The following is a 24,903-nucleotide window of genomic DNA, read 5'->3' as shown; positions in this document are numbered from 1 at the left end:
TGGTTGAAAAGTATTAAATAAATGTACATTGTTGTTACTGCTAATATTTGAGATAAGAAAAAAGCCTCCTGAGCTGATGGACGCTTACAGTAGTTACACTATAATGTGCATCTGATTATGTGTTTGTTATATAGCTCATTAAAAGCTTGTGTTTATCAAGTATTTACATGAATACTCTGAAAATCATATATATAAGTGGCAAATGTATAGTGATTCTGTACTTATACTGCTGAGTTATCTCACGCACAACTTGTTTCCATATTAAAATCTGTATATCATAATGGTAACTTCAATATCTGGTGAAGGGTGAAGAATTCTTTGATTTGTCTAATAGAGGGGGCTGACTGATAATAAAGACTACTCTGTGGTTGTCTTTCTCTTTCTGGGCTGATCTTTCAGAATCTAACTTGATTTACACAGAGATTTTGTACCCCTGTAACTAGGGGAGGGGGTTGATTTTTTTTTTTAAATCAAAATAGTTATGCCACACAATCCCTACTGTAGATGCAGTTATATCAGTATAAAGTTATACGGGTATACCTTATAGCTGCACAGGAATAGCTATACCAATATAAAGCACCTTTATACAGCTATAAATATGTCCACACGAGGGAGTTGTAGTGCTTTAATAATGGCAAATTAAAGCAATACAACTTCTGTGTATAGAAAAGCTCTAACGGATGAACCCTCGTTTTCACAAACTGTGTTCTGTCACTTCCATTATTTTGACCCCACCTGTGTGTGTCTTGCAGGCTAACAGTGCTATAAGGGGAACCTAGAATTTGCCCTTTCACACCACTAAAACTTACTTCTAGTACATCATTACTTTATCATTGGATAATATAGAAACTAAAGTACCTGCCCAACCTGTGGGTGTTCTTGAGTCCAAGCACATTAGAAATTGTCTAACAGTTATTGAAAACCTGAACATGTCTCTAACTTGGGGGAAATATCAGCACAGAGAGAAACTGGAGAAGGTCTGTTGAACGATGTTAATCAAACACATTGTACTTCACCTCTATTCTCTTACTTTCTGTTTTCCTTATTCCCACCTCCTTGTGTGCTTTCTTTCTTACACTTCCATGGTTCTCAGTATCTTCCGCTTCCTTTTCTCTCCTCTCTCTGCCTCTTTCATCCCCTTCTTTTAAAGCCTATTATGTATAATTCGATCTCTCAGAACCATTTTGCCAAGACAGGGTATTCTAAGGTACCGAATCAGCCCTAGTGAGAGGTATTTTCTGGTTCTGAATCTTGAGCACAAACATTGTTCACAGCTACTGATGCTCCAGCTACTGATACTGGGTGTCTGTTTGAAGAACAGATCTTTTTAAATCAAATTTTATGCCCAGCACATGATTTTGAAATGATCTTTTTCTAAACTCTTCATGGTTTGTAATCTTCTTTTTCATGACTCAGTTTCAGTGAGCATTACAAATCTTTACCCCGGCTGTGAAAATGTTAGCGTGAGAAGTCGAAGCATGATGTTTGAGCCAGGCCTTACCAAAGGGATGCTAGAAGCATTCGTTTCACCATCTCACCATTCTCACTGCTCTGCAGATGACCAGTCTACAAAGGCCATCGACATTCAAAATGCCTACTTGAATGGTAATGAATTAATTGAATTTATGTGTGTTAATTCTGTATGACTGACAGTGGCTTTACTTGTTTTAAATATTTGAATTTGAAATCTACTTTAAGCATTACCCTGAACACATCCACTAGTGCGTATCTTTTTAAAGCAGAGATTAAACCAGAGGTGGGCGAACTACAGCCCACGGGCCACATCTGGCCCACAGGACCGTCCTGCCCGGCCGCTGAGCTCCCGGCTGGGGAGGCTAGCCCCCGGCCCATCCCCCACTGTCCGTCCTTCCCCACAGCCTCAACTCGCCACGCTGCCAGTGCTCTGGCCCGCCACTCCTGCCAGGCAGTGTGGCAGCATGGCTGGCTCCAGCCAGGCGGTGGGGCTGCAAGCTCCTGGTGCTCTGAGCAGCATGGTAAGGGGGCGAGGGGTGGGGGTTGGATAAGGGGCAGGAGGTCCCGGGGGGCAGTCAGGGGACAGGGAGCAGGGGGCGGTTGGATGGGGTGGAGGTTCTGGGGTGGGGGGGAGTGGTCAGGGGACGGGGAACATGGGGGGTTGGATAGGCATATGGGAATCCTGGGGGGCCTGTCAGGGGGAGGGGGTGTGGATAGGAGTCGGGACAGTCAGGGGATAGGGAGTGGGGTGGGGGGTTGGATAGGGGGTGGGTTCCTGGGGGTGTGGTTAGGGACAGGGGTGTCCCGGAAGGGGGCGGTCAGGGGACAAGGAGCAGGGGGGGTTGGATGGGTTGAGGGTTCTGAGGGGGGCAGTCGGGGGCGGGATGTGGGAGGCGGTGGATAGGGTGCGAGGGCCAGGCTGTTTGGGGAGGCACAGCCTTCCCTACCCGGCCTGCCATACAGTTTTGCAACCCCGATGTGGCCCTCAGGCCAAAAAGTTTGCCCACCTCTGGATTAAACCTACATAAAGCCCTGTGAAGTTAAGCACATTATAAAGGCACCACATACATTGACGGGTTTATGTATCAATTATAGGTACTTTTTTTTTTTTAAACCACTCAGCACAAAAGGTCTTGGACCAGAAGTGAATCTTCATTACTTGTATGTCATCGCAGGTGTGCATAATTCTTTGTGGGTGCATAGTCATTAGACTTTGTCCTTGCCACGAAGACCTTACACGTGAAACTCTTTTTGTTCATCATCTTGTCCTATTGTAGATGACCTGATCTTCCCTCAAGTGAAACTCAAAACAGGGCTAATGTTTTACCTACCATATCAATTGTTCCAGGGTCAAATGGGACTTAAGCTTTTAATCTTGGTTCAGGGAATATATTTGTAAATGCAACATACTGTAAAACATTTCCCATGTGTGATGAGCAACTTGACACGTAGTCAACACTTGTTATTAGTCCAGTTATTCTCTTTCAGCACAATCATGTAATAGATTTAGTTTCTAAAATGTATTAAAGCTGTACTGCAGACTGTCAGTAGAAACTATTCAATTGTAAAGAATCATAGCATAGATGATTATTCCAATTTTTTATTTTTTCTATAATATTTATAAAATCATCTTATTACTCTATAAAATCATTACTAAGTAAAGACGGTACAAGTGCATATGCTTTCAGCCAGATTAAGAGAGAGACTGTGAGAAGCTAACACATCTTTCATCTACAGCAAAAATAGATGTCAGAAAACAGCACACCAGGGCTAGTGTTTTTAAGTGGTAATTAGCAGTAAGAGGTGATTCTTAAAGCCCACTCTGATTTGGCAGTAGTTTCAATTTTATAAACCAAAATGGGCTGTCTTCTGAATAACCCTTTTATCTTCTCTTTTTGACACCAGATATCGTACATCACAAAGAAGTAATTGGAGAAATGTTTAGTTGCATTTTCAAGAGAAGGAATGGCAGCTGTTGTTTCTCTAATGTCTAGTGCTCTGTTTTGTTTTCTGAAGGATTTAATATCCATAATTTCTCTACAAAGCCGGGGCTCATTTAATCTATAATGCACAGTGTCTGTGACTCCTGGAACTTATATTTGGCTTCCAGATGTCAGCCCTGGAAAAACTTTGCCTCCAATATTAAAAGAACAGAGCTCCTTAAAGAAGTTTGACCTGTTTATCAATCTGTCCCCTTTTACAGGAATTGGTGATTTCAGCGTGTGGGAATTCTCTGGGAACCCTGTATATTTCTGCTGTTACGATTATTTTGCTGCAAATGATCCCACTGCAATTCACATCGTGCTTTTCAGTCTTGAAGAACCTTATGAAATCCAGTTAAACCAAGTGACCTTTTGGCTTAATTTCCTGAAATCACTCGTCCCAGTTGAGGAACCCATAGGTATGACATGCTGTGTGTCTATATGCCTTCTGTGGAGGAAAGAAAAAAGTTTGTGTTTCCCTGTAACTTTGTTGAGTCCTGTCGTATGTTCATCTTCCTGCATCCTACTGAAATCAACTTTAAACAAAGTTCAGTATAGAGGTGAACTTCTCCCTCACACCAGAGCGTCTAAACAGGGCCATAGGCACGTAACCCTACTAAAATTGTTTAGGTTGCGCTTAAATATTGTGGAGAGCCTTGCATGGTTCCTGAATTTCTCCCTAACCCCTTAAACTGAAGTTCTTGTATCAAAGAACTACTTTGACATTCTTGTGTACTGTCTATCTACATACAGGCTCCAAGTGCACTGGGTCTTTAAACCAAGTTTGGAAACATTGTTTAAATTCTGTTTAAACCCAACCTCAGTTAAATTGGCCAACCCAGCTAGTGCTGGAAAGCAATGTGGATGGGTCTAAATCATGTTAGAATTGTGTTTTAAAACTGTGCTGACTTTCTGCGTGTGCTGCTCAGACCTGTTTAGCTGGACCTATATTTAGACTTTAAATGAGCTTAACTCCTTTTAAGTGTTGGTGTGGATGGAGCCCAATATTTGTAGTGAATTTTGCTTGACATCTGCTAAAGGTTTGTTCAGTTTTTAAATGAGATCTGTAGTTTAATACTCTAGCTGGTTGTGCTGTTTGGAATTGCTTGTATGTCAAACAAATTGACTTGATCACTATATCTTAAAGAAGATTAAGGTCACCTATTCTTGGTTTATACCAATTTATTTAGCTTTTATTGCAGTGGAGCATTCATCCACGCACGCTGACAGTTTGATGGAAGAACCAAGCCCAGGGATCTGTCTTGGCTTCATCAACCAAAACTCTGTTCAGGCCAATGGATACGATTAGACATGTATGGAAAAAGAAAACCCATGAAGTGATAAAATCACTGTGTAATTGCCTGGCAGGCATATCAAAATATTTATCTAGAGCTGAATGTTCCCTATGTCCTATTGATATTTTGGCTAATATTAAATGCACTCTCTCAGAGCCCAGGCGATATTCTATATTCCTTATTTATTAACTTACTACAGGTCAATGTTAGTTTGCCTTCCTCCAGTTCAGACACACACATGCCTTTCAGTTTCATTTTGAGTTTTAAAAAAAAAGCTAGTATGCAAGTAGTTGTGTAACAGAGATAATAGACTCAGAAGTTTGCCAAAAATTAATATTGAAGCTTTTAAGTTATTGATTGAATATTCCTGCAGTTGCTAGAATCCAAATTTGATTCAGCCAAATATAGAACTAAACTTCGTCAGTTCTTCTTGCAAAATGATTAGCAATATTTAAATAGTTATGTCAGTTTAACTATAGTACGGTAATTAACAAAGTTGTTCAACTTGACCTTGCTGCTAATAGTTTATAAGAAATCCTTCAACTATCCTAACAAAGTGTAGTAGTAGCGTATATTAACAGAAATCTTAAAGCTTTGGAATACTTTCCTCGCCCATTCCACTAGGTCCGTCATAAAAAGCCAGAAAACAGGGTGCTGGCTGCAGTATAATATATTGCTTCACAGGCCACAGAACACTAATTTTGAATCACTAGACATATAAAAGGGTATTTTTGTGTGGCTTAAGCAAAATGGATCAAATTCTGCAGACTTTATTCAGTCTTCACTCAGGCAAAACTGTTGAAGTTAATTGAGGCTTTGCCAGGATGAGGATGAAGTAAAGACCACAGAATATGACCCATGTTTTGTAAAACTTGACCAACGGTCTATTCTTTTCTGGGTAGTATATTAGAGAACAGGCTGTATAAATGTGTGTTACGTACTATCACCTCATTCATATGCCATTTGTATCTTTCTCTTTTTTTCTCATTCTTTTCATGGTATCTCCCAGGCTTTCCTTCTTAACTCTCACCTAAGTGAGAGTTCATTGTTTGTGTAAGTACTGTACAGTTGCATTCATACCACAGTATGAATGTTGTAGATCATTTGTGTTCTGCTTATAATCATCTCTAACTCACATCCTGTAGTACTAAAGAGCATCCAAAGAATTACCAAGAATCTTTGCAAGTAGTTGCTATTACTGACTTAAATGTCATTCCCAAAATGGTTTCATAGTTTATAGCTGATTTGTTAGTGTTGTTAGTGATATTTATCATGTTTAAAAAGAAGAAAGAAAGAGAGCCATATAGTATCAGTATTTCTAATATTATTTGAAAGGGCAAGCCATCCATATTTATGGGCTATAGACAAATCACATCAACCAAACAGTCTTTAAATTACACACACAAGTGTGTAGATTATGTTTTTAAGATGGCAAGTGTACTCTCAAAAATGACCAGTATGTCAGGAACATAAAATTCATCTCTACCTTATGGTACAGTAAGAGCACTTTTCCTGAAATTATTGTACTCCGGGTGTGTATTTTTCTTTCTCATGAAGCATTTGGTGGAAGGCTGAAAAATCCATTGTATGTTGTGCTGGTGGCCACCCATGCTGACATTGTGAACCTTCCTCGCCCTGTTGGAGGAGAATTTGGATATGACAAAGACATGTCATTGCTGAAAGAAATCAGAAACAGGTGAGAAGAGGAGCAGTGCATTTTTTTTTTAATTTAAATCCAGGATTAAAGCGTGGAAATGCCAAAGCTGGTTGTTGATTTGGGGTGTTACATATTATTTACAAAATAACATTCATTGATCTGTATGGGAGCAAAGAAAATGCAGTACTTTGTTTTAGTTGCTGCTTTATATTGAAAATGGTCTCGGAGTGTAATGTGCAAAAATGGAAAACACTTGATGGTTTTAAATGAAGTAGGTTGCTTCACACCTTTAAGTATTGTAGCAGTCTGAGAAAAATAGGTGACTTTATTTATCAATGCTCCAATACCCAGACACAATGGAGTTTCATCCTTTAAATTAAGATTAAGATATCTAGTATACAAAAATAAATCTCATAGATGTATTGTATATTACAACTTTCTAAAGAGCTGCATGGCAATATGGACGAAAAAGAAAATGAACCAAGTGTCCTTAGATGTTGGAAAGTCCTAATGCCAACCACTATGAATTGCAGGGAGAATAGCGCTGGTTTTCAGAATTAGCTATTTTCACAGACTAGTCTTCCAACACAAACTATACACAATTCACAGCAATACCATAATATGAGGAACCCTGCAGGTCTTCTGAGTAGGGTCTGTTGTTAGGAAGAGGATGTAAGGAGAAAGTCTAGGGCTATATCCCCCAGATTTCTAGTATTACTGTGTTAGGGCAATTTCCTGATCTACTGAAATTGAACAATAGATACCTGTGTATAATCCTTAGAGTTTCAGTCAATAAATATATCTCATTGCTATGCTTCTAAAAGCAAATATAAATGTGGAACTGTTTCAGATAAGAACCACCAAGTGAGCTGAACTCATTAAAAACAAATCATAGCTATAACTTTTATAGCAGTACATATAGCTAGTATGTCTACTTGCTATCCCTTGACTCTGCTGTAATTCCCTTTTTATAATATATGTGGAGACCTCTTTTCCAGTGCTTACATGAAAGAGTAACTTTTACTTTCAACAATTCTGTTATCTTGAATAAAATATTAGTTACTAATATACTATGTTTTGCTTTTAGTATTGTGCATCATATCCAGTATTTAACTTCTTACTATTCTTGTTCATTCCATTTTTCATGAGTCCCTTAAAGCTAAAGAAAGAGTTATTACACAATTTATAACAAATTTACAGTTGGGTAAATTAAAATAAAATTTGGTTTGGGACTAGAAATTAATAAATAAGTACTGTCTGTTTCTCTCTTAGGTTTGGAAATGATCTTCAAATTTTGGACAAGTTATTTGTTCTGGATGCTGGAGCATCTGGCTCTAAAGATATGAAGCTTCTTCGAAATCACCTACAAGAATTAAGAAGCCAGATCATTTCTGTGAGTAGTTAACTGAAGGCCTAGGCCTAGAACTCCATGTGAAATTCTGGTTTTGAAGGAAACTTGCATGGGGAAGTTATTACAGGCCTCTTGCTTCAGGGGCGTCAAAGGCTGGGCACATACACCATGGAGTTCAGGAAGAATAGATGCAGTTTCTTTATTTGAACGCTCTCTGGTGGTTAATTCAGAGACACTTTCAGTTGATAATGAGCCTACAGACACTCGGGTTTGAAGGAAATAGGAAGAAAGCAGTTTTTCCTCTCTTCAAAGGGACACTGTTAGGTCAAACTCAGCTGAAAATTGAGTTTGTAAAAATCAGTTTTTATAAAAACTATCTCCATGATTTTTTTTAAATTCCAATGGAAAAGCTTTTTCTTTTTTTTTAAACATGCCCCTGTCGTGTAGCAACCCAAACATTGTAGTGTCATATCAGCCCATGTGAATCAGACAATCTAATTGGCTAGAAATTATTGATTCTATTCTTATTGTCCAGTGTGAGAGAAATGCAGAAAGTCACCAAGCAATATAAATAGCCAAGAGTAAATTACATCTCTTTTGTTTTTTATCATCAGAGGTGAGGTTTGTAAGTTCGAAGGATATTTTGTTTTTTAAATATTTTAATTTGTGTGGCTTTAAAAGGTACTTTGGACTCAATCCTGCATTGAGTAGCACAAGGGCTTATTATAATCATTAAAGTTCTTTAACCCTCTGAGTTACTGGCTCTTTAATAAAAGAAAAGGAGGACTTGTGGCACCTTAGAGACTAACAAATTTATTTGAGCATAAGCTTTCATGAGCTACAACTCACTTTAACCACAGGTTTCTGATATGTTTCACAGTCTTTACATTACCTCAGTCCTAACAGCTCAGTCCCAGGTTTTCTTATTTGATAATTTCTTTAAAGCTTACAATTCAATTGCAAAACAGTTTCACAGCCTCTTGTCCATGAAATAAGTCGGTCTTTGTCTACACAGAGGATTTTTCTAAAGAATTCCCGTTGTTGCTAACACCAGTTCAGTTGAATTAGTGTTCGCTTTAGTGGGAGCTAAAGAGTAGGCAAGTCTCTGAAGGCTGGAGCTATTTTACCAGTGTGTCAATTAGATTTGCGTCGTACAGCAGGTTTAACAGACGTGGTGATGAAAAAAGGTCCAGTTACCAGATTCCCAGTTGTGTTAGCACCAGTTCAGTTTAACCAAAGGGAAAATAATCCTACATATCCCCAGTATAGATATGGATTCTCAGCTCCTGCTGCTACTCATGTGTGTTCCATGGGAGCCAAGAGACCCTGACCCACCAATTCCCAGTAATGAACCATGAAGTAGTAAGCTGTACATTTCCTCAGATAATGATTGATGATTTGTAGTGACTTTAATACGTTATTTTATGTGAGATATCACAGCTGGGACAGCTGCACCAATTTTAATGATAATGGGCCAACAATTCCTTATGAAAAGCTTGTGTCTTGAATGAAGACCCCGGAGAGGTGTCATAGGAGTCAGAGGATGATCTACCATAAACCTTCTCCCACATTTAAAATGGTCAGTCAGTGAATCTGAGACTGTATTAGTGCTTTTTTGGTGGGGGAGTAAAATGGAAAAGTTGTGACTTTCAGTTTAAAGCTGTGATTTCAGTTCATAATTGACCCAGCTTTGACTTCAGTGACTCCATTTCTCTTAAAATAAATTACAGAGTAATGTTATGGACACTTCCAATATTTTGCTATTCAAGTAGATTGTCTGTTACTTAAAGAACACCACGGCAGAGCTAACTGTTATCTGAACCAATGGAAATGTAATTTCAGAAATATGCTAATCAGATATATATTGATAATTTTCCTAGAGTCATACTCTGAAAAATATATTTGCAGTTTCTAGCTAGGTAAAAGGGCAGTAGCCAAGGGCTCACGTACCCAGTGGTAAACTGACCTAACTTCTGCAGCAGTGTTCCCTTAGGCCTGATCTGCACTTAAAATTTAGGTCAACATAACTACAGCACTCAGGGATATGAAAACCCCACAACCCTGAGCGCTAGAGCTATGCCGACCTAGCTCTTGGGGTAGACACAGCTGGGTTGACACAAGAATGCTGGAGGACGTGGTGTTGCTACAGCAATGGAAAACCCCTTCTGTTGGTGTGGGCTACATCTACACTCCAGGGTTATGCTGGCATAGCTATGGCACCGTATCTGTGCTGTTTTTAATCTCTGTAGTGTAGACGTGGCCTTAGTTTCTGATGCAACAGGCTTTTAATTCTTCAACCACTTCATTTGCATTTAAAAAATGAGTTTTATTATTAATTAAATATGAACCTGTAAAATGCAGTCGGCATTGTAACACGGGTGTTATTTATTTTGATATTAAATTCATTCTATGTTATGCTTGCCCCAAAGTTTCTTATTTTTCAATTAACTACCGTTTTTTGTACTTGCAACACACAACTGCATTGTAGAAGTTGTGGGGATGAGGAGCTATTGGTACTTCTAGCACATGGGAGGTGGTTTGGGATTTCATGATAAACTCCTTAGTGGTGTGTTTCTGCTAAAAAGATCAGCAGTGAAATAATTAACTGTTGATATTTTAAACTATTTTTTGGTTTTGCAGTTAATCCCCAGGTGAGTGGGGCAGTTAATACCACACAAAACCATTGTTTCAAGTTGTGCGCAGATTAGGCGAGAAAGCACTTAATTGGTTCACTTTCAGATTGTCTTTGTAGTCATGAAAACAACAAGGAGTCCGGTGGCACCTTAAAGACTAACAGATTTATTTGGGCATAAGCTTTCGTGGGTAAAAAAACCACTTCTTCAGATGCAAGTGGTTTTTTACCCATGAAAGCTTATACCCAAATAAGTCTGTTAGTCTTTAAGGTACCACCGGACTCGTCGTTGTTTTTGTGGATACGGACTAACATGGCTGCCCCCTTATACTTTTGTAGTCATGGTGGCTAGAAATTGGTGTTTAATGAAAATTTAGATTCTAGAGTACAATTTTTCATCCGGGTGGATTCTGTGGCAAATTCTGCAGCTGTGGAATACACAAGTCTTTGGCAGTAGCTCTTTTTCTAAACAATTTAATTCAGTTTTTGTCAGCATAGTAGAGGTAGAACTACAAATTGACATCCATTGTACTTTTGTTAGATTTGTCCACCTATGACTCACCTGTGTGAGAAAATGATTTCCACCCTCCCTTCTTGGAGAAAAATTAATGGACCCAACCAGCTGATGTCATTGCAGCAGTTTGTATATGATGTACAGGATCAGCTTAATCCATTATCAAGTGAAGATGATCTACGGCATATAGCCCAGCAGTTGCACAGCATAGGAGAAGTAAGTCATTTTTTTTCAAACTGCATAACTATGTAGTGACTTTACTTGCATTCTGTCTTTGACATAAACAAATTCAGATTGTTGATTCTACACAGTATCCAATTGAGTTTCACCCATCTGGAGCAAAGTGTATTCTCTGCACCTTTTTAATTACTTTTTTCTTTAATTCAGTGGAAAAAAAGAAGAAAATCCTAACCAGTTAGTGTGTGTGAACTGTGAGTGGTTTCCAGTATAAGGATACTGAATTGAAAATGTATCAAGCTTCTTGGAGGAACTGGCGGGTAGAGCATGAAAGGAAATCTTGTGGAGGAGAAAAAAAAATCATTTAACAGCACACCCAGTCTAGAAAGCCAAAGTGAATTCAGCTAAATCAGAAAAAGGCATTCTTATTATGGAATAAGAGTGTCCGCAAAGGGAGCTATTCCAGAATAGCTATTGCAGTTTGAATTCACACTATATCTAATTCTGGAATAACTTCCTTATGTGGACAAGCCCTTAGTTGTTCATCCACAGTGCAGCTTCAATCTGAAATGTGAGTTAAAATGGCTGAATAAATTGTTTTCAGATTTGGTTAAAGAAAAGCATTCTCTGAAGCCATCTATGCCAAACATGTACAGACAGATACTCCTCGGATAAAAGGGGGTTGTAATAAGTGATGGGCCAGCTTTCACAGCAGCGGAGTGAAGCAGTGACTGCACCATCCTGGTATCAGATTTTGTTTCTAAAATTAGAAATCTGAATCAGCAGATTATTTCTAGCTCACATTGTTTGTTTAAATGAATTAAACAGCAGAAAAATGTTGAACAACAAGATATTTAATTTATTAAAACCTGAGATTTCCAGGTAGTTCAGAATGTTCTGTTTTGACAGAATCTTGCTGTGTTCTCAGCAAAATTCCTTAATTATTCTTTCCTCAACTTCCCATTCCAAGACAACATACTCAATGCAAATCAACCCATACAGACTTCAGTTATCTTTTGTCTTATGGCTCCTGTGTATTTGTTTCATTGAACATTTCTTTCTTTAAAAGAGAAAGAGTTCTATGTTAGACTATACTCATTATAAAAGCAAATAAAATAAATATTCAGGAAAGCGGTGAAATAAAATGCTGAACTTCAAATGAGATAATAGCTAATACAATTACTCATAGGCTTACTTTGCTGTAGCTACATTATTGTAGTATGTAGTGACATGGCAAAGCATTCAATTGCTCAAAGTTGCATACCTGTTAAGGAGGCTTGTGATGCTTTCCTTGCTGGTCATATCATTTCCTGCTAATTTCAGCTATACCTCCAATCCTATATTTCTATTCTCTGTGGCTAGATTTTTGTTTTCTACCAACATTAAATTCCGTGTAAGCAAATGACTAATGCAGGTATGAACTTTGAATGTGACATCCTGACTCTTACATATCTGGTGGCTTAAGAGTTGAATGTGAGAAGCTCTGAAACTGTGCCAAAAATGCTGTTCCCTTTTCAGCTGCTATCAGGGCCAGGGCAAATGAGGAAAAACTGCATTTTAGGCCAGAATATTTTCTATGTCCATTGAAAATTGTTGGAAGTGCAGAAGAAGATTTCTGCTAAAATAGTTTGAAAAAAATCTTAGTGAGCCATTGCTCTGATGGCTTTGTCAATAAAACAAGAGCTGGATCCTGATTTTGTTTTAAGAATATGAGAGGAAGGAAATGCACTATTATCTTGCTACAGCTGTAAATCAATGATGTGACTGGTGAGTCAGCAAGCCATAAGAGCAGCTCTACTGTAGACTTGTACTTTACAAGATATAATTTGTAATTTTCCTCTTTCTGAGCAGATAAACATCATGCAGAGTGAAACTGTCCAAGATGTTGTGCTCCTGGATCCTCGCTGGCTCTGTTCTAACGTCCTGGGGAAAATCCTGTCAGTGGAGAATCCCAAAGCCCTACATCATTACAGAGGTCGGTATACCATAGAGGACATCCAGCGCCTGGTATCAGACAGTGATGTGGAAGAACTGATACAGATTTTGGATGCCATGGATATCTGTGCTAGAGATCTTAGCAGTGGAGCAATGGTGGATATTCCAGCGCTGATCAAGACTGACAGTCTTCACAGGTCTTGGACAGATGAGGAGGATGAGGTTCTGATTTATGGTGGTGTTAGAATTGTTCCTGTGGAACACCTTACCCCATTCCCTTGTGGAATTTTCCATAAAGTTCAAGTGAATCTGTGTCGGTGGATTCACCAACAGAATGCAGAGGGAGATGCAGATATACGTCTCTGGGTAAATGGATCAAAGATTGTGAATCGCGGGGCTGAGCTTTTAGTGTTGCTGGTCAACCATGGTCAAGGTATTGAAGTTCAAGTTAGAGGACTGGAAACAGAGAAGATCAAGTGCTGCTTGCTTCTGGATTCTGTTTGTAGCACCATTGATAACTTAATGGCCACAACATTACCAGGCCTGCTGACTGTGAAACATTATCTTAGTCCTCAGCAGCTGAGGGAACATCATGAACCAGTAATGGTCTACCAGCCTAGAGACTTCTTCCGGGCACAAAGCCAGAAGGAGACATCATTGACTAATACCATGGGTGGTTATAAAGAAAGCTTCAGCAGTTTATTGTGCTTTGGATGTCTGGACATCTACTCACAGGGAGGTCTAGGAATGGATATTCATGCTTCTGATCTGAATCTTCTTACAAGGAGGAAACTTAGTCGACTTTTGGATCCACCTGATCCTATGGGCAAGGACTGGTGCCTTCTGGCTATGAACCTGGGCCTTCCTGATCTTGTTGCAAAATACAATACAAACAATGGAACTCAAAATGATTTTCTCCCAAGCCCAGTCCATGCCCTTTTGCAGGAATGGAGCAATGGCCCTGAGAGCACTGTAGGTATCCTAATGTCTAAACTGAGGGAATTAGGCCGCAGAGATGCAGCAGACTTTTTATTGAAGGCATCATCTGTATTCAAAATGAATTTAGATGCTAACGGCCAAGAGGCCTATGCTTCAAGTTGTAACAGTGGGACATCTTACAATTCAATTAGCTCAGTAGTGTCACGGTAAGAACAGAAGTTTTGCATGGACAGTATCTTTTCAAACTGCAGAAAGTGTAAAAGGTACAATATGAGGTTCTAGACATACTAATTTATAAGCTTCTATATCGAAGGGTCTTTATCCCTCCCTATCACCACCTTTTATGTGAATAATCTTTCTACTTTTAACTGTGAACTGTTGCTTTTTATTTTAGCTGTTAAAAGGCTGGTGTAATTCTGGTGTTTTACAATTCTATTCTGATATACAATGTGCTGCTTAATATTGCCATTTTAACTGGGAAGTCTAACTTTTGGATGATGTACTATAATCTTTTTTTAAAGAAATTCAGTTTTCCTAAAAGGAAGAAAGGTGCACAATCATCCAAAATGTGTGTGTTATGCCCTGTTTCATCTTTTCATCATATTCTTTGCTTAACTTTTTTACATTTGTAGGGGGGGGAACACCATTTATGGTCAATTTGCTGGAATTTAACACCATATTATTTATAAATGAAAAAAAAGTGAGTGCCTTTTGCAGAAGAGAGTGTGGTTGAATTGAGTGATTCTGCTGAAGTTATAAGAAAATGCTACCTCTGTTTCACTGTCTGCATGCTGATCATTGCAAGTGGTGCTTCCCTTTTTTGTTTTACCTGCAGCTTTAAGACATTTGGTAAAGATAAATTCATTATTTTACAAACAGTTCTCGTGTTGATACTATGTGTACAAATGCATAATACTCAATCAGCTTTGATTTCAATCGAACCATAATGTGAAAAAATCTGTTAAGCCTACAGTCACGCTTCATTATGTCCACACATCTCAGGTAAAACTTCAGAGTTGTAGAATTCACCAAGACACGCATAAAATGTTGAGTACTGCAGAATAATAATTGTATAGCTGTCAGTTGTCATTTGTGCATAACAAATAGTTTTCCACTTTTAGATCCTGGTTTGTTTATTTCCTGTACTTGAAGATTTAAAAAAAGGAAGCATGGTTTATTGCAATCAGAAATTTAAAATTGATGTGAAGGAACATGACCCATTCTGTTCTGAAAAGCATGTAATTTTAATGGTACAATATATGTGTATATACATATATACTGTATGTGTATATATATATTAATAGTATTATTTTTCCCTTAATCTTTAAGACTTAGTAAAATTTTAAAGGATTTTTTTTACACAAATAAACTGTTGCCTATTGCATCCTTTTCATTTTTTATTTCCTGGGTGCATGCATATTTCTTTAACCCACAAGTTGTCAAAAAAATTATTATTTAAGGGCTTAATCCTACAGGAGCTGTGCCCCTCCTAGGAGAATCTGGGCACCTTCAACTTGATTGCAATGGGAGCTTTCAGCACCTTCCAAGATCATGTCTTAAAATACCAGAACTCTGGGAGGGGAAATTTTTTTTTTAATGCCACTTCTGTGCAATAGATTAGATTCACTTTTCTTTTGAAAAACAACAAACGAAGCAATTTTCCCTTTAGTCTCCTTTTTGTTTGCACAGTAAAGACTAAAATAGAAAGTACAAGTCATCATAAAAAGAAGAATCCCAGTCTTATTTATTATCGTCCAGTTGGCAAGTAGGGGGAACAAACACTAGTTAACGTCCCTTTTTATTAACGATAGCAGTTTTTCTAAATCCACTTTGCATCACTGGGTGAATTAGAGAGCTCTAGTACTTTAAAAATATGTAAATGTTTGTATTTTGTCTCTGCCTTTGCAATATATAATTATTTTTGTGAAGTTCTGCATTATCCACAGAGTTTGGAAGCTGAATGTTATGTCTAAAGTAAGGTGTTTAACACAGGTATTTAATTTACTACCTAGGTGTATAACACTTCTGGGGCTAGGTGATACAGTGGGGTAGTGCACTAGTCTTCTGTCTGGAGACATGAGTGCAGCTATAGAATTGTGCCACAGGTAAATTATTGATGAACTCATCTTCAGCCTTGTCGCTGTCACAGAAAAGGCTTTGTAAGTATAGATACACCAGTAGAGCTATACCAGCAAACTCCACCATCCCCACCCCTGGAGAGACAGCTTATACTGGCAAAAGGACTTTTTTTGCCAATATAATTGCATCTACACTCGGGTTTTGCTGGCATAGCTATGTCAGTTAAGGCTGTGATATTTTTCCACATTCCTGACTGACCTATACCAGCAAAAAATTGAAATATAACTCAAGCCTTAGATGTTAGTATATCTCAAAACCACTGTTAACCTCAGCACAGCCATAAGCAACATTGCAAGTAAGCAGAGAGGTGCATTCATGTAGGAGAGCTGCCTGCATTATTATGCCTGATCCTTTGCCAGTGATATTAGTCCCTCAAACTAATGATCTCTTGGTGTTTCCCTTGCAAACCCCTTCTTTTAGAAGTTTAATATTCAACCATACCAGTTTGTTGTACGCTGAAAATGAACTTAGATGGTGCCAGATTCAGAGGTGATGTAAGAGAGTCTACCCTGGGGTAACTTGCACAGGCAGCCTAGCCTGAGCATGTATAGAGAGAGGTCCTCTAACTTATCGCTTTGTACAACTTCCTATTAGTTGCTTTTCCTCTGTATTGCCATTTCTTGGAGTCCTTCAACATATTTAAGTTGTATACCTGTTTAAACTCCCTTGCAGCCATGTAAATGTGTAACTTACACAGTCTTTACACACCACCTATGAGTATGGCTCAACATCTCAGGCTTTTTGGAATTTATTTGGAGAATCTGAAGAAAAAGAGTTAGCTCCCTTTTGCGTTAAAGTACAAAATTGAAACCAAAATTATTTCCCCTAAAATAATAGAGTTCTTGGGACTCAGAATTTGCTTGTTGCAAATTTCATTATGGCCATTAATATCCATTGTGTACTAGCTACTTTACCTCCTTAGGAAAAAATAAACTGAGTTAATTCATTAAGCAAAGTACATGCACTTGTGGCCACATTAGCAATACTATTTCCATTCATCTACAGAAAAAGAGAAATTTTGTACATAGAAGAAAACTACACCACCGCTCTCCACCCTCATCACTACAAAATTTATGGTCAAGATTTTAAAAAAACAGTGCCCAGAGTTAGGCTCCTTAATCCATAAGTCTACACTTTCAAGTCACTTCCTACTTATCCTCCTTTGCCAAGCTTCATGTTGTCTCCTGTCTCCTTCGCTCCGCCAGTGCTCCCATTCTCATTCCTTCATTTATCAGAGTCTCATACAATTGCTTCCGTGCCCTCCATGCAATCCTTCTGCATGGTACAACCTCCCTGGCCTTGTTTGCAAGGCCTGTCCTGTTTGCATCGGACCCACTTCTGCTGTGTTAGGAATCAAGTTGACTTGTATATAAATTGCCTGTTGTTATTCACCTAGCCTCACACTCTACATGTTTGTCCATAAATTGCTCCTTGAGGAAGGAATCCTTTTTTTTTTTTCCCCTCACATGTTTCGACAGTGTCTAGCACACAGGCACTACTCATAATAAATAATATTTAGGCTCCTAAAAGTTCTGATTTTCAGAAGTGCTGAACACACAAGGACTTCAGTAGTTGCTGCTGGCTGTTCAATACTGACATTTATTGAAGTGCCTAAAAATAGATTTAGCAACCTAACTTGGGGCACAACACTTTAAAAAAATTTAACCTATATTTCTATGAGCACCATCATTCCTTGTCTTGTGTGTGTGTGTGTGTATATATATATATATATATATATATATAGTCACACATGGGAATTACGGCAGACTGAAGTAGCATATGGGAAATGTCCTCCCCGCTCTATTATTAGAGTTGATTATTTATATATTGTTATGCTTTCTGTTAATTTCATCCTCTAGTTTTCCTAATATGACTTATTTATCTCTATCATTCAAGCCCTGATCCTGGAACTCCAGGAAGTCAATAGGCCTCCACATGGGAGCAGAAGTTTGCCTACTGAGTCAGTTGCAGGATTGGGGCTTGAGGCTGTTTTTACCCTATGGAAACTATACTGGCATAGGTATGTTGGCATAACCCTGTAGTGTAGACAAAGCCTGTGACACAGATGGGCTTTTTTCTGTCAATGTTGGAACACCACCTCCCAGAATGGAGTTAACTACATTGATGGAAAAGGATTCTTCAGTCAACATAGCTGAGTCTACACAGAGGTTAGTTTGGCATAGTTATCCTGGTGAGGGGTGTGTTTAAAACAAAAACACAATCCTGACCAATGTACATATGCCATAATTTTTAAGTGTGGCTCTCTGAAGGGGCAGGGAGTTGTCTGACTTGTTGTCATGGGCAGTGCCAAGCACAGATGTGGTGAACAGTTAATAATAGTATTAGTATTAGGCTTAACCTTACAAGATACTGAGCACCATCAACTCCAAATTCTTTGTTGGGAGATGGGGATGCGCATTCTGCACCTTGTAGAATCAGGTGCTTAGCAGGCTGCTAGTGATGTAGGGGGAGATTTTTTTGTGTATCTGTTGACTAGCATGGGGTAGAGTTTGGAGGAAAGCTAATCTTGGATAAAAGCATGGCTGGTTCCCTCAGTCGATTTCAGATTTTTTTAAAAAATGTTTTTATGGGCTTATACTTTATCTTGCTGAACCAGCCAGCTTTGTGCAGACAGGATATTTTCCTTTATTTCACCAAGCCCTTAGGTTCTGGCAATGGTGTGTTCCATTTCCTGTGAACATAGCTCTGGGAGCATGCATCCATGGTCATTGTGATGAATCTCTGGAATTTGCTTATTGCATCATTCCTAGTGCAAAAGTTGGTAGTTAGGAAAGTAATAGAAGTGAATCACAGTCATCAGATAGCAGTGGTCCAAGTTACTTTCTGTAAATCATGTGCTGAATTAGTAATGTTCAAAAAGGTATTGCTTCATAGTGCATTGTCCTGGAACTGCTTTTTTTGACAGACTTGCTTTATAAAGCAGTGCCAATGGATTGTATCTTCTTCACTTACTATTTTATTTCATTGCCATTGATTTTTCTTTTTCAAGTGAGCTCTGGTTTATAATACTAAAAAATTATCTTTATATTTTCAGATCATAACAATTAATACGTGTTGGATTTCATTTAAACATTAAACCATTACTTTGTTCTAAGTCATGTTGCCATAGTTACTGTAACTTGCAGCCATCTTCTTTATAAATATTTGATCAAATTGTTCCTTATAGGTTTCAGAGTAGTAGCCGTGTTAGTCTGTATCCGCAAAAAGAAAAGGAGGACTTGTGGCACCTTAGAGACTAACAGATTTATTTGAGCATAAGCTTTTGTGAGCTACAGCTCACTTCATCGGATGCATTCAGTGAAGTGAGCTGTAGGTCTCTAAGGTGCCACAAGTCCTCCTTTTCTTTTTGTTCCTTACAGTTAATTTTTATTACCTGAGGTCCTTGTTTTATATTTTTATTAGGGAGAAAGATTTCCCAAAGCAAAATCCATTTCTGTACAAGTCTGGCAAGTGTGCCTGCTCTGTAAATGACACATAATTTCAACTAATTTTGTGATTGTGCTTTATTAGCCAGATTCATATTTTGAATCATTGAAATCTAAAGCCTGGTATAATACATCTGTAGAATTGCAAAAAAGTGGCATTTTTATCCTTAATTTATATAGAGAGGAGAAGCTGGGTGGTCTTGCTCAGTTTTAAGGCATGAGAATAAAGAAGTGAAGATGTGAGGACACAATTTCACGAGTACACATGTCTAAACAAATAATTAATATGATGTGTAGTTTAGTCTCTAACTGTTCTGCAAATATTTTAAATCAAAAGAAAAAATGCTCCTATTAATAGAAACACTGCTTCATTCATACAGAGTGCAGTGCTGTCCTGCCTTCTGCTTTTTTTTATTTTACCAAGTTACCTCAATGGGTATTTTAAGTTTACAAATCACTCAAAGATTTTCTCTTATTGGATTCAGAGGGTGCCTTGCTCATATTTTGGATAGTGAAAGGGGATTGGTTAGGTGGTTTCCAGATCTTGTAGCCCTATGTCAGAACTGCTGAAGAAAGATTCAAATTCCAGTAGAAGTAGCTTCAGAATAGTTTATAATCTTTCATAAGGAAAGTGCATTGAAGGATTGTTTCTGAACTGCACTGAACTGGTCTGCATGCTGTATGGATGTGCAGTCAGAGAAGGATCAGAATTCTTCTCTTTCACTACACCACTAAAAATTCAGAGTACTCCATTGAACTCAGTGATTTTGCAATAGAGGACGGAACTTTGGCTCATAGTTTTTACAATGGAAAAACTGCACTGACTCTGAATCACTCATTTAGAATATTTAAAAGTGCAGCTTTAGTTTTAAGACTTGTATTGTATGATTCATAATAAATAACCCAACTCTATATAGTTGAATCCTGCTAATGAAATACCTGAAGATGGATATTGAAGGACCTCAAAAGAGTACTTTATACCTCATAATCCATTGTAATCAATGAACAAATATGTTGTGTTTGTAAAGCACAATATTAATGTAAGGTAGGCAAAGATCTTCATTCATCCACTAGCCCAATTTTCATTTAGCTTTCAAAATAAATAATCCAGGCAACAACCCGAATTTACAACACAGTTATTCAAGGCCAAGATATATTCCAGACATTCTTGCTGTTATAAATGTTCTTATTTAATGAATGCATGAGAATTTGGATACTGAAGTATCTCACTGAGCATGTAGATATGCAAGAAAGCAAGCATTTCAGGCATAACCATTTTCTCTATATAATCAACTTTTTGGAGATGTTGCTTTTGGGCCATGCAGCACTGCCCTGCACAGGGAGCTACAGGAAGCTCTGGTTAGTACTTCTGGTCACTTGCTAACCAAGCCAACCCACTGCCTTAAGGGTACAGTCTCCACTCTTGTAGTGCCTGATCTTACTCCCTATGGGAGTTTTGCTTAGTTTTGAAAGAAGTCCTATTAATCTTCTTTTAGTACCTGCAAATTATGCCCTCAAGTAATTGTGAGGACCGGATTAAAAACAGCAACATCCAGAAGGTCACCAAAATGAGGTCACTTTGGATGGAGGTGAGAAAAGACTTTTCTTCTTGAGCTATGGCAGTTTTAAATAATCAGCTGATACAAACCCACAAACTGAAAGCAGCCACGTTTTAGACTTCTTGTAACTCTGATGATTGAAAGAGAATTGTGAAATACTTTTTAAAAAGTATATTTAACACATTTAAAATATGCCAGATTAGCAGCAAAGGTACAGAACCAATTTACCCTAAATTCCAGTCCAGTATGGGCAGTGACCGTGTGAACTTCCACGCAGGAAAGTACCTCAAAGCCAACAGGGAGTCGGAAATGTCTTGCATACATTTGTGTAGAGCAGTCTGGAATTGTGTGGTGGTGTAGGTAGGCATGGCAATGAGTTCTGACTGCTTCGTGTTTAGAGGAATTCATGCAGGTATTTAGGCCTTCCACGTCCCTTGTCATGTTACATTTTGAGCATCTCAGTAAATACAGATTTTAAGAATAAATTGCATTTACTGTTTAAAACAGTTAACACACTTATCTCTGAGTCCTGTGCATGGGCTCTCCAAAGCTGGAAAACCCACGGGGGAAAATTGGTGGGTGCTCTGCACCCACCGGCACTTCCCTGCTCCAGCTCACCTCCACCTCCTCCCCTCAGGACGCCTTCCCCACTTCTCCCCCTAGCTCCCAGCACTTGCTGCCGTGAAACAGCTGTTTCACAGCGAAACAAGCTGTGGGAAGGAGGGGGGAGGAGCGGGAATGCGGCATGCTCACGGGAGGAGGCGGGGCTGGGGTGGGGATTTGGGGAAGGGGTCCAATAGGGGCAGGAAGGGGGCAGAGTTGGGGCGGAGACTGGGGAAGAGGTTAGAATGGGGGCAGGGCAGGGGTGGAGTCAAGGGCGGGGGGGGAGGCGCAACCACCCCCCAGCACCATGAGAAGTTGGTGCCTATGGCCCTGTGTGAGGCTGCACAGGTGAAACGGTCATGAAGGGGGTCTCGCCCTGCATTTTTGTGCATGACAAAAGGAGTCTCTTTTCTGGCTCCAAATAGGCCCAATTGAGGGTCTTGCTGAGAAGAGCAATTAAGTCCCATGTCAACATGGACCCACTGGCCCGAAGTCTCCACACAGGTGACATGAAAGTGCAGCAGTTACAATTGCAGGCATAGAAAAACTGAGTTCCACAGGCTGGGAGTGTGAATTCTATGGCTCCTACTCATCGGTTCCCCTCACACAGTCGAAGCAGAAAGGGGTGAATTCCTCACCTGCTGCTATTAGGTTAGTTAATTTCTCTAAAGAGAACGTTTTCTGTTGTAAATATTAAAATCAACCTGTTAATCGACTGAGATACTCAAAACGCAACATGTCTACACTATGAAAGTAAAACTGCATGTATTTCTAAGGATACTGTGATTACAAAGAACACGATACTTCCATGGTTAAACATCCAAACGGTACACTTGGTAATTATGACAATAGCTTTTAAATATTTTTCTATGTAAAAGTTCACACTGGGTGCTTAAAATGACTCTATGTTCAATAAATGTCTGACAAATACACCAAAAGAACCCACCATGTTCTGACCCTGTATATCAGGCGCCCAGGGCAAAACATACTTTGATACAAATGTCCATTCGGTCTCTGACTGAGTCATTCAGCAGCAGTTTAGAGCCACCACTGCAACACATGGTTGCGTTTATAATTAACAGGGTTAAATACCGGAATGTTTTATGTCCTGCTACTTTGCCATTTGCTGCTGAGCAAAGCGTAATGATAAAGTTTTTTAAATCGATCCATTGAACGGTTCATTACAGCTTAGCTTTGGTTAGGAACATTAAATATAAGCACATGTGAGAGGTGAGTGACATTTCAGAATGTCTGAAATATACTGTAGAGACCAGCCTTGTGTGTTCTTTGTGTATAACTGTGAGATTCCCTGCTGAACTATACTTATGTACATTAGAAGTGCGAGAAGTGGGAACCAGAGTTCTATTCCTTCCTCTGTCACAGACTTGTAACATGGCTTTTGGAAAGTCAGGTTTTTAAGAGAGACCCTGCCCAGCTGCCTTTTCCTATGGGAGCAGTTAGTCAAATCTTCCCACTTGGATGGCTATGTATCCAGTATGCAGGCGCTGCCATGTACTTACCCACCCAAACGTAGCATCTTTTTATGGGTTCACATTGTACCTGCAGAAAAGAGGCTGCCTTTTGAAAAGCTTGAGTGACATCCTAGCCTCGCTTTAGTCAATTAGAGTTTTGCCGCTGATGTCAGTGTGGACAAGATTTTACTTCTGGGTCCTAATCCTTCTGGGTCTTGATCCCTATGGGTTTCATTACTCCTTAGCTGTAAAATCCAGCTCACAATAATTTAGAGGTTTAAAACATCTTAATTCCTGGCTGTTTGTAAAGCCCTCTGAGATCCTGTGTTATAGAATTGCAAAGTATCTTTCCCAAGTCCCCGTCTCTCTCAGCTCTGAGAGGTTGTGTAGTGCTCTAGTACCACTTTTTAACCCCGAGGTGGAGATGTTTCCATAGTGGACGAAGTTGTTTGTAAAGTTCTTTGGGGCCTTTCACAAGGGTTCTCTAATCCGTTAACTGTAGTTGATTTGTCAGAGCTGCGCTTATGAGTTGGACAAGAGTTGGGAGGATATGAAAGGATAATGAATGGGCACAGATGTGAAAAGTGGTGGTTTTTAAGGGGTCTGAATTTCCTTTGATAACAAGGGGCAAATTTTCAAAGGGACCTCAACCCAGCCTCTAACTTTGCACCTGCAAGTGCTGGGGCAACCAAAAGTCGGATTTGCATGTGCATTAATTGATTTGCACCCACAAATGCCTTCCGCACTGGAAAGCAGTGTTGGGCTGTGCCCTAAATCTTAAACCTGCACATTTAAAGACCATTCTTCAAAATCTGACACTACAATTGAGCCAGTTAGAGTGTGTCTTAGAGCCACAGCCATGCACTGGAGTGGGCAGGGCTATGACACCCGAGTAAGAGCCCTGGGGAGTGCTACCACTGTATATTTCTCTCCAAACCCAATCAGTAGAGTTGGCAGGGCCCATGTTACTGTCGCCTCCTTAAATCTCATAATGTCATTTTGGGGTAGCTCAAGGCCTATCCAGGAGTAATCTTTGCACTGTGCCCGCCCCACTGTAAAAGGGAATTAGGAGGAGAGCAGCCCAGTGAACCTGTTCACTACCTACCCATGCACCACACAGCGCCCAGTGCAATCTGATCCAAATCGCAGTTTAGACCATATGGTTGGTTAGAATATTTTCCTATATTTTTTCTGCATATCAGTGATCTAGGTGGGTCAAGTTACTCTGCTAAAGTTACCTTCACAGGATTTGCAGTAGAGTAAATGATTAGAGTAAATGATGGCCTGCCACGAGACAGAGGCACATGACTGAAGTGAATGAGTTTAAATGTTTGCTTTGCAAAGCTGTTCTCCAAGAAATGTGGAACATCTCAAGTAATTCTGCTGATGCTGTTAAAGTGACATGTATGTGATGCCTTCTGAGTCACAGTGTGTCACTTTTGACTGCTTGTTGCTAGGCATAGCATTGCAAAACAACCTCTATACTCTGATCACAGTGATGAATATTTCCATAATTATTATTTCTGTTGCAGTAGCCCCTGAGGACCCCAGAAAGGGATCAGGGCCCCATTGTGCTAGGCACTGGACAAACAAATAACATAAACAGTCCCTGCCCCAGATTGCTCACAAGCTAAAAATTAGAAAATGCATAATGAGGCATAAACTTACTAAAGGGCTGTGAAGAGAAGGTAACACGACAGGTGCATTTCTAGAAATTATTAGTCCATAG

The 24,903-nt window shown here is 39.2% G+C and overlaps 1 protein-coding gene across 7 annotated transcripts in view; it reads left to right on the top strand.

The window, feature by feature from the left end:
- Positions 1 to 14,833, top strand: part of DAPK1 (death associated protein kinase 1) — a 122,085-nt gene extending 107,252 nt beyond the window's left edge. For all 7 annotated transcript variants that reach the window (XM_048849916.2, XM_048849911.2, XM_048849912.2 and 4 more), the window contains 6 exons: positions 1,417 to 1,605; positions 3,677 to 3,874; positions 6,308 to 6,446; positions 7,680 to 7,800; positions 10,932 to 11,120; positions 12,933 to 14,833. In XM_048849916.2, the coding sequence (XP_048705873.1) occupies positions 1,417 to 1,605; positions 3,677 to 3,874; positions 6,308 to 6,446; positions 7,680 to 7,800; positions 10,932 to 11,120; positions 12,933 to 14,165 (2,069 nt within the window). In that variant the 3' untranslated portion in view covers positions 14,166 to 14,833. The remainder of the gene's footprint in view (positions 1 to 1,416; positions 1,606 to 3,676; positions 3,875 to 6,307; positions 6,447 to 7,679; positions 7,801 to 10,931; positions 11,121 to 12,932) is intronic.
- Positions 14,834 to 24,903: the final 10,070 nt, after the last annotated feature.

The sequence above is a fragment of the Caretta caretta genome, chromosome 5 (assembly GCF_965140235.1).
Source record: "Caretta caretta isolate rCarCar2 chromosome 5, rCarCar1.hap1, whole genome shotgun sequence".
NCBI classification, from domain to species: Eukaryota; Metazoa; Chordata; order Testudines; family Cheloniidae; genus Caretta; species Caretta caretta.
This window is presented reverse-complemented; position numbering and strand designations above follow the sequence as displayed.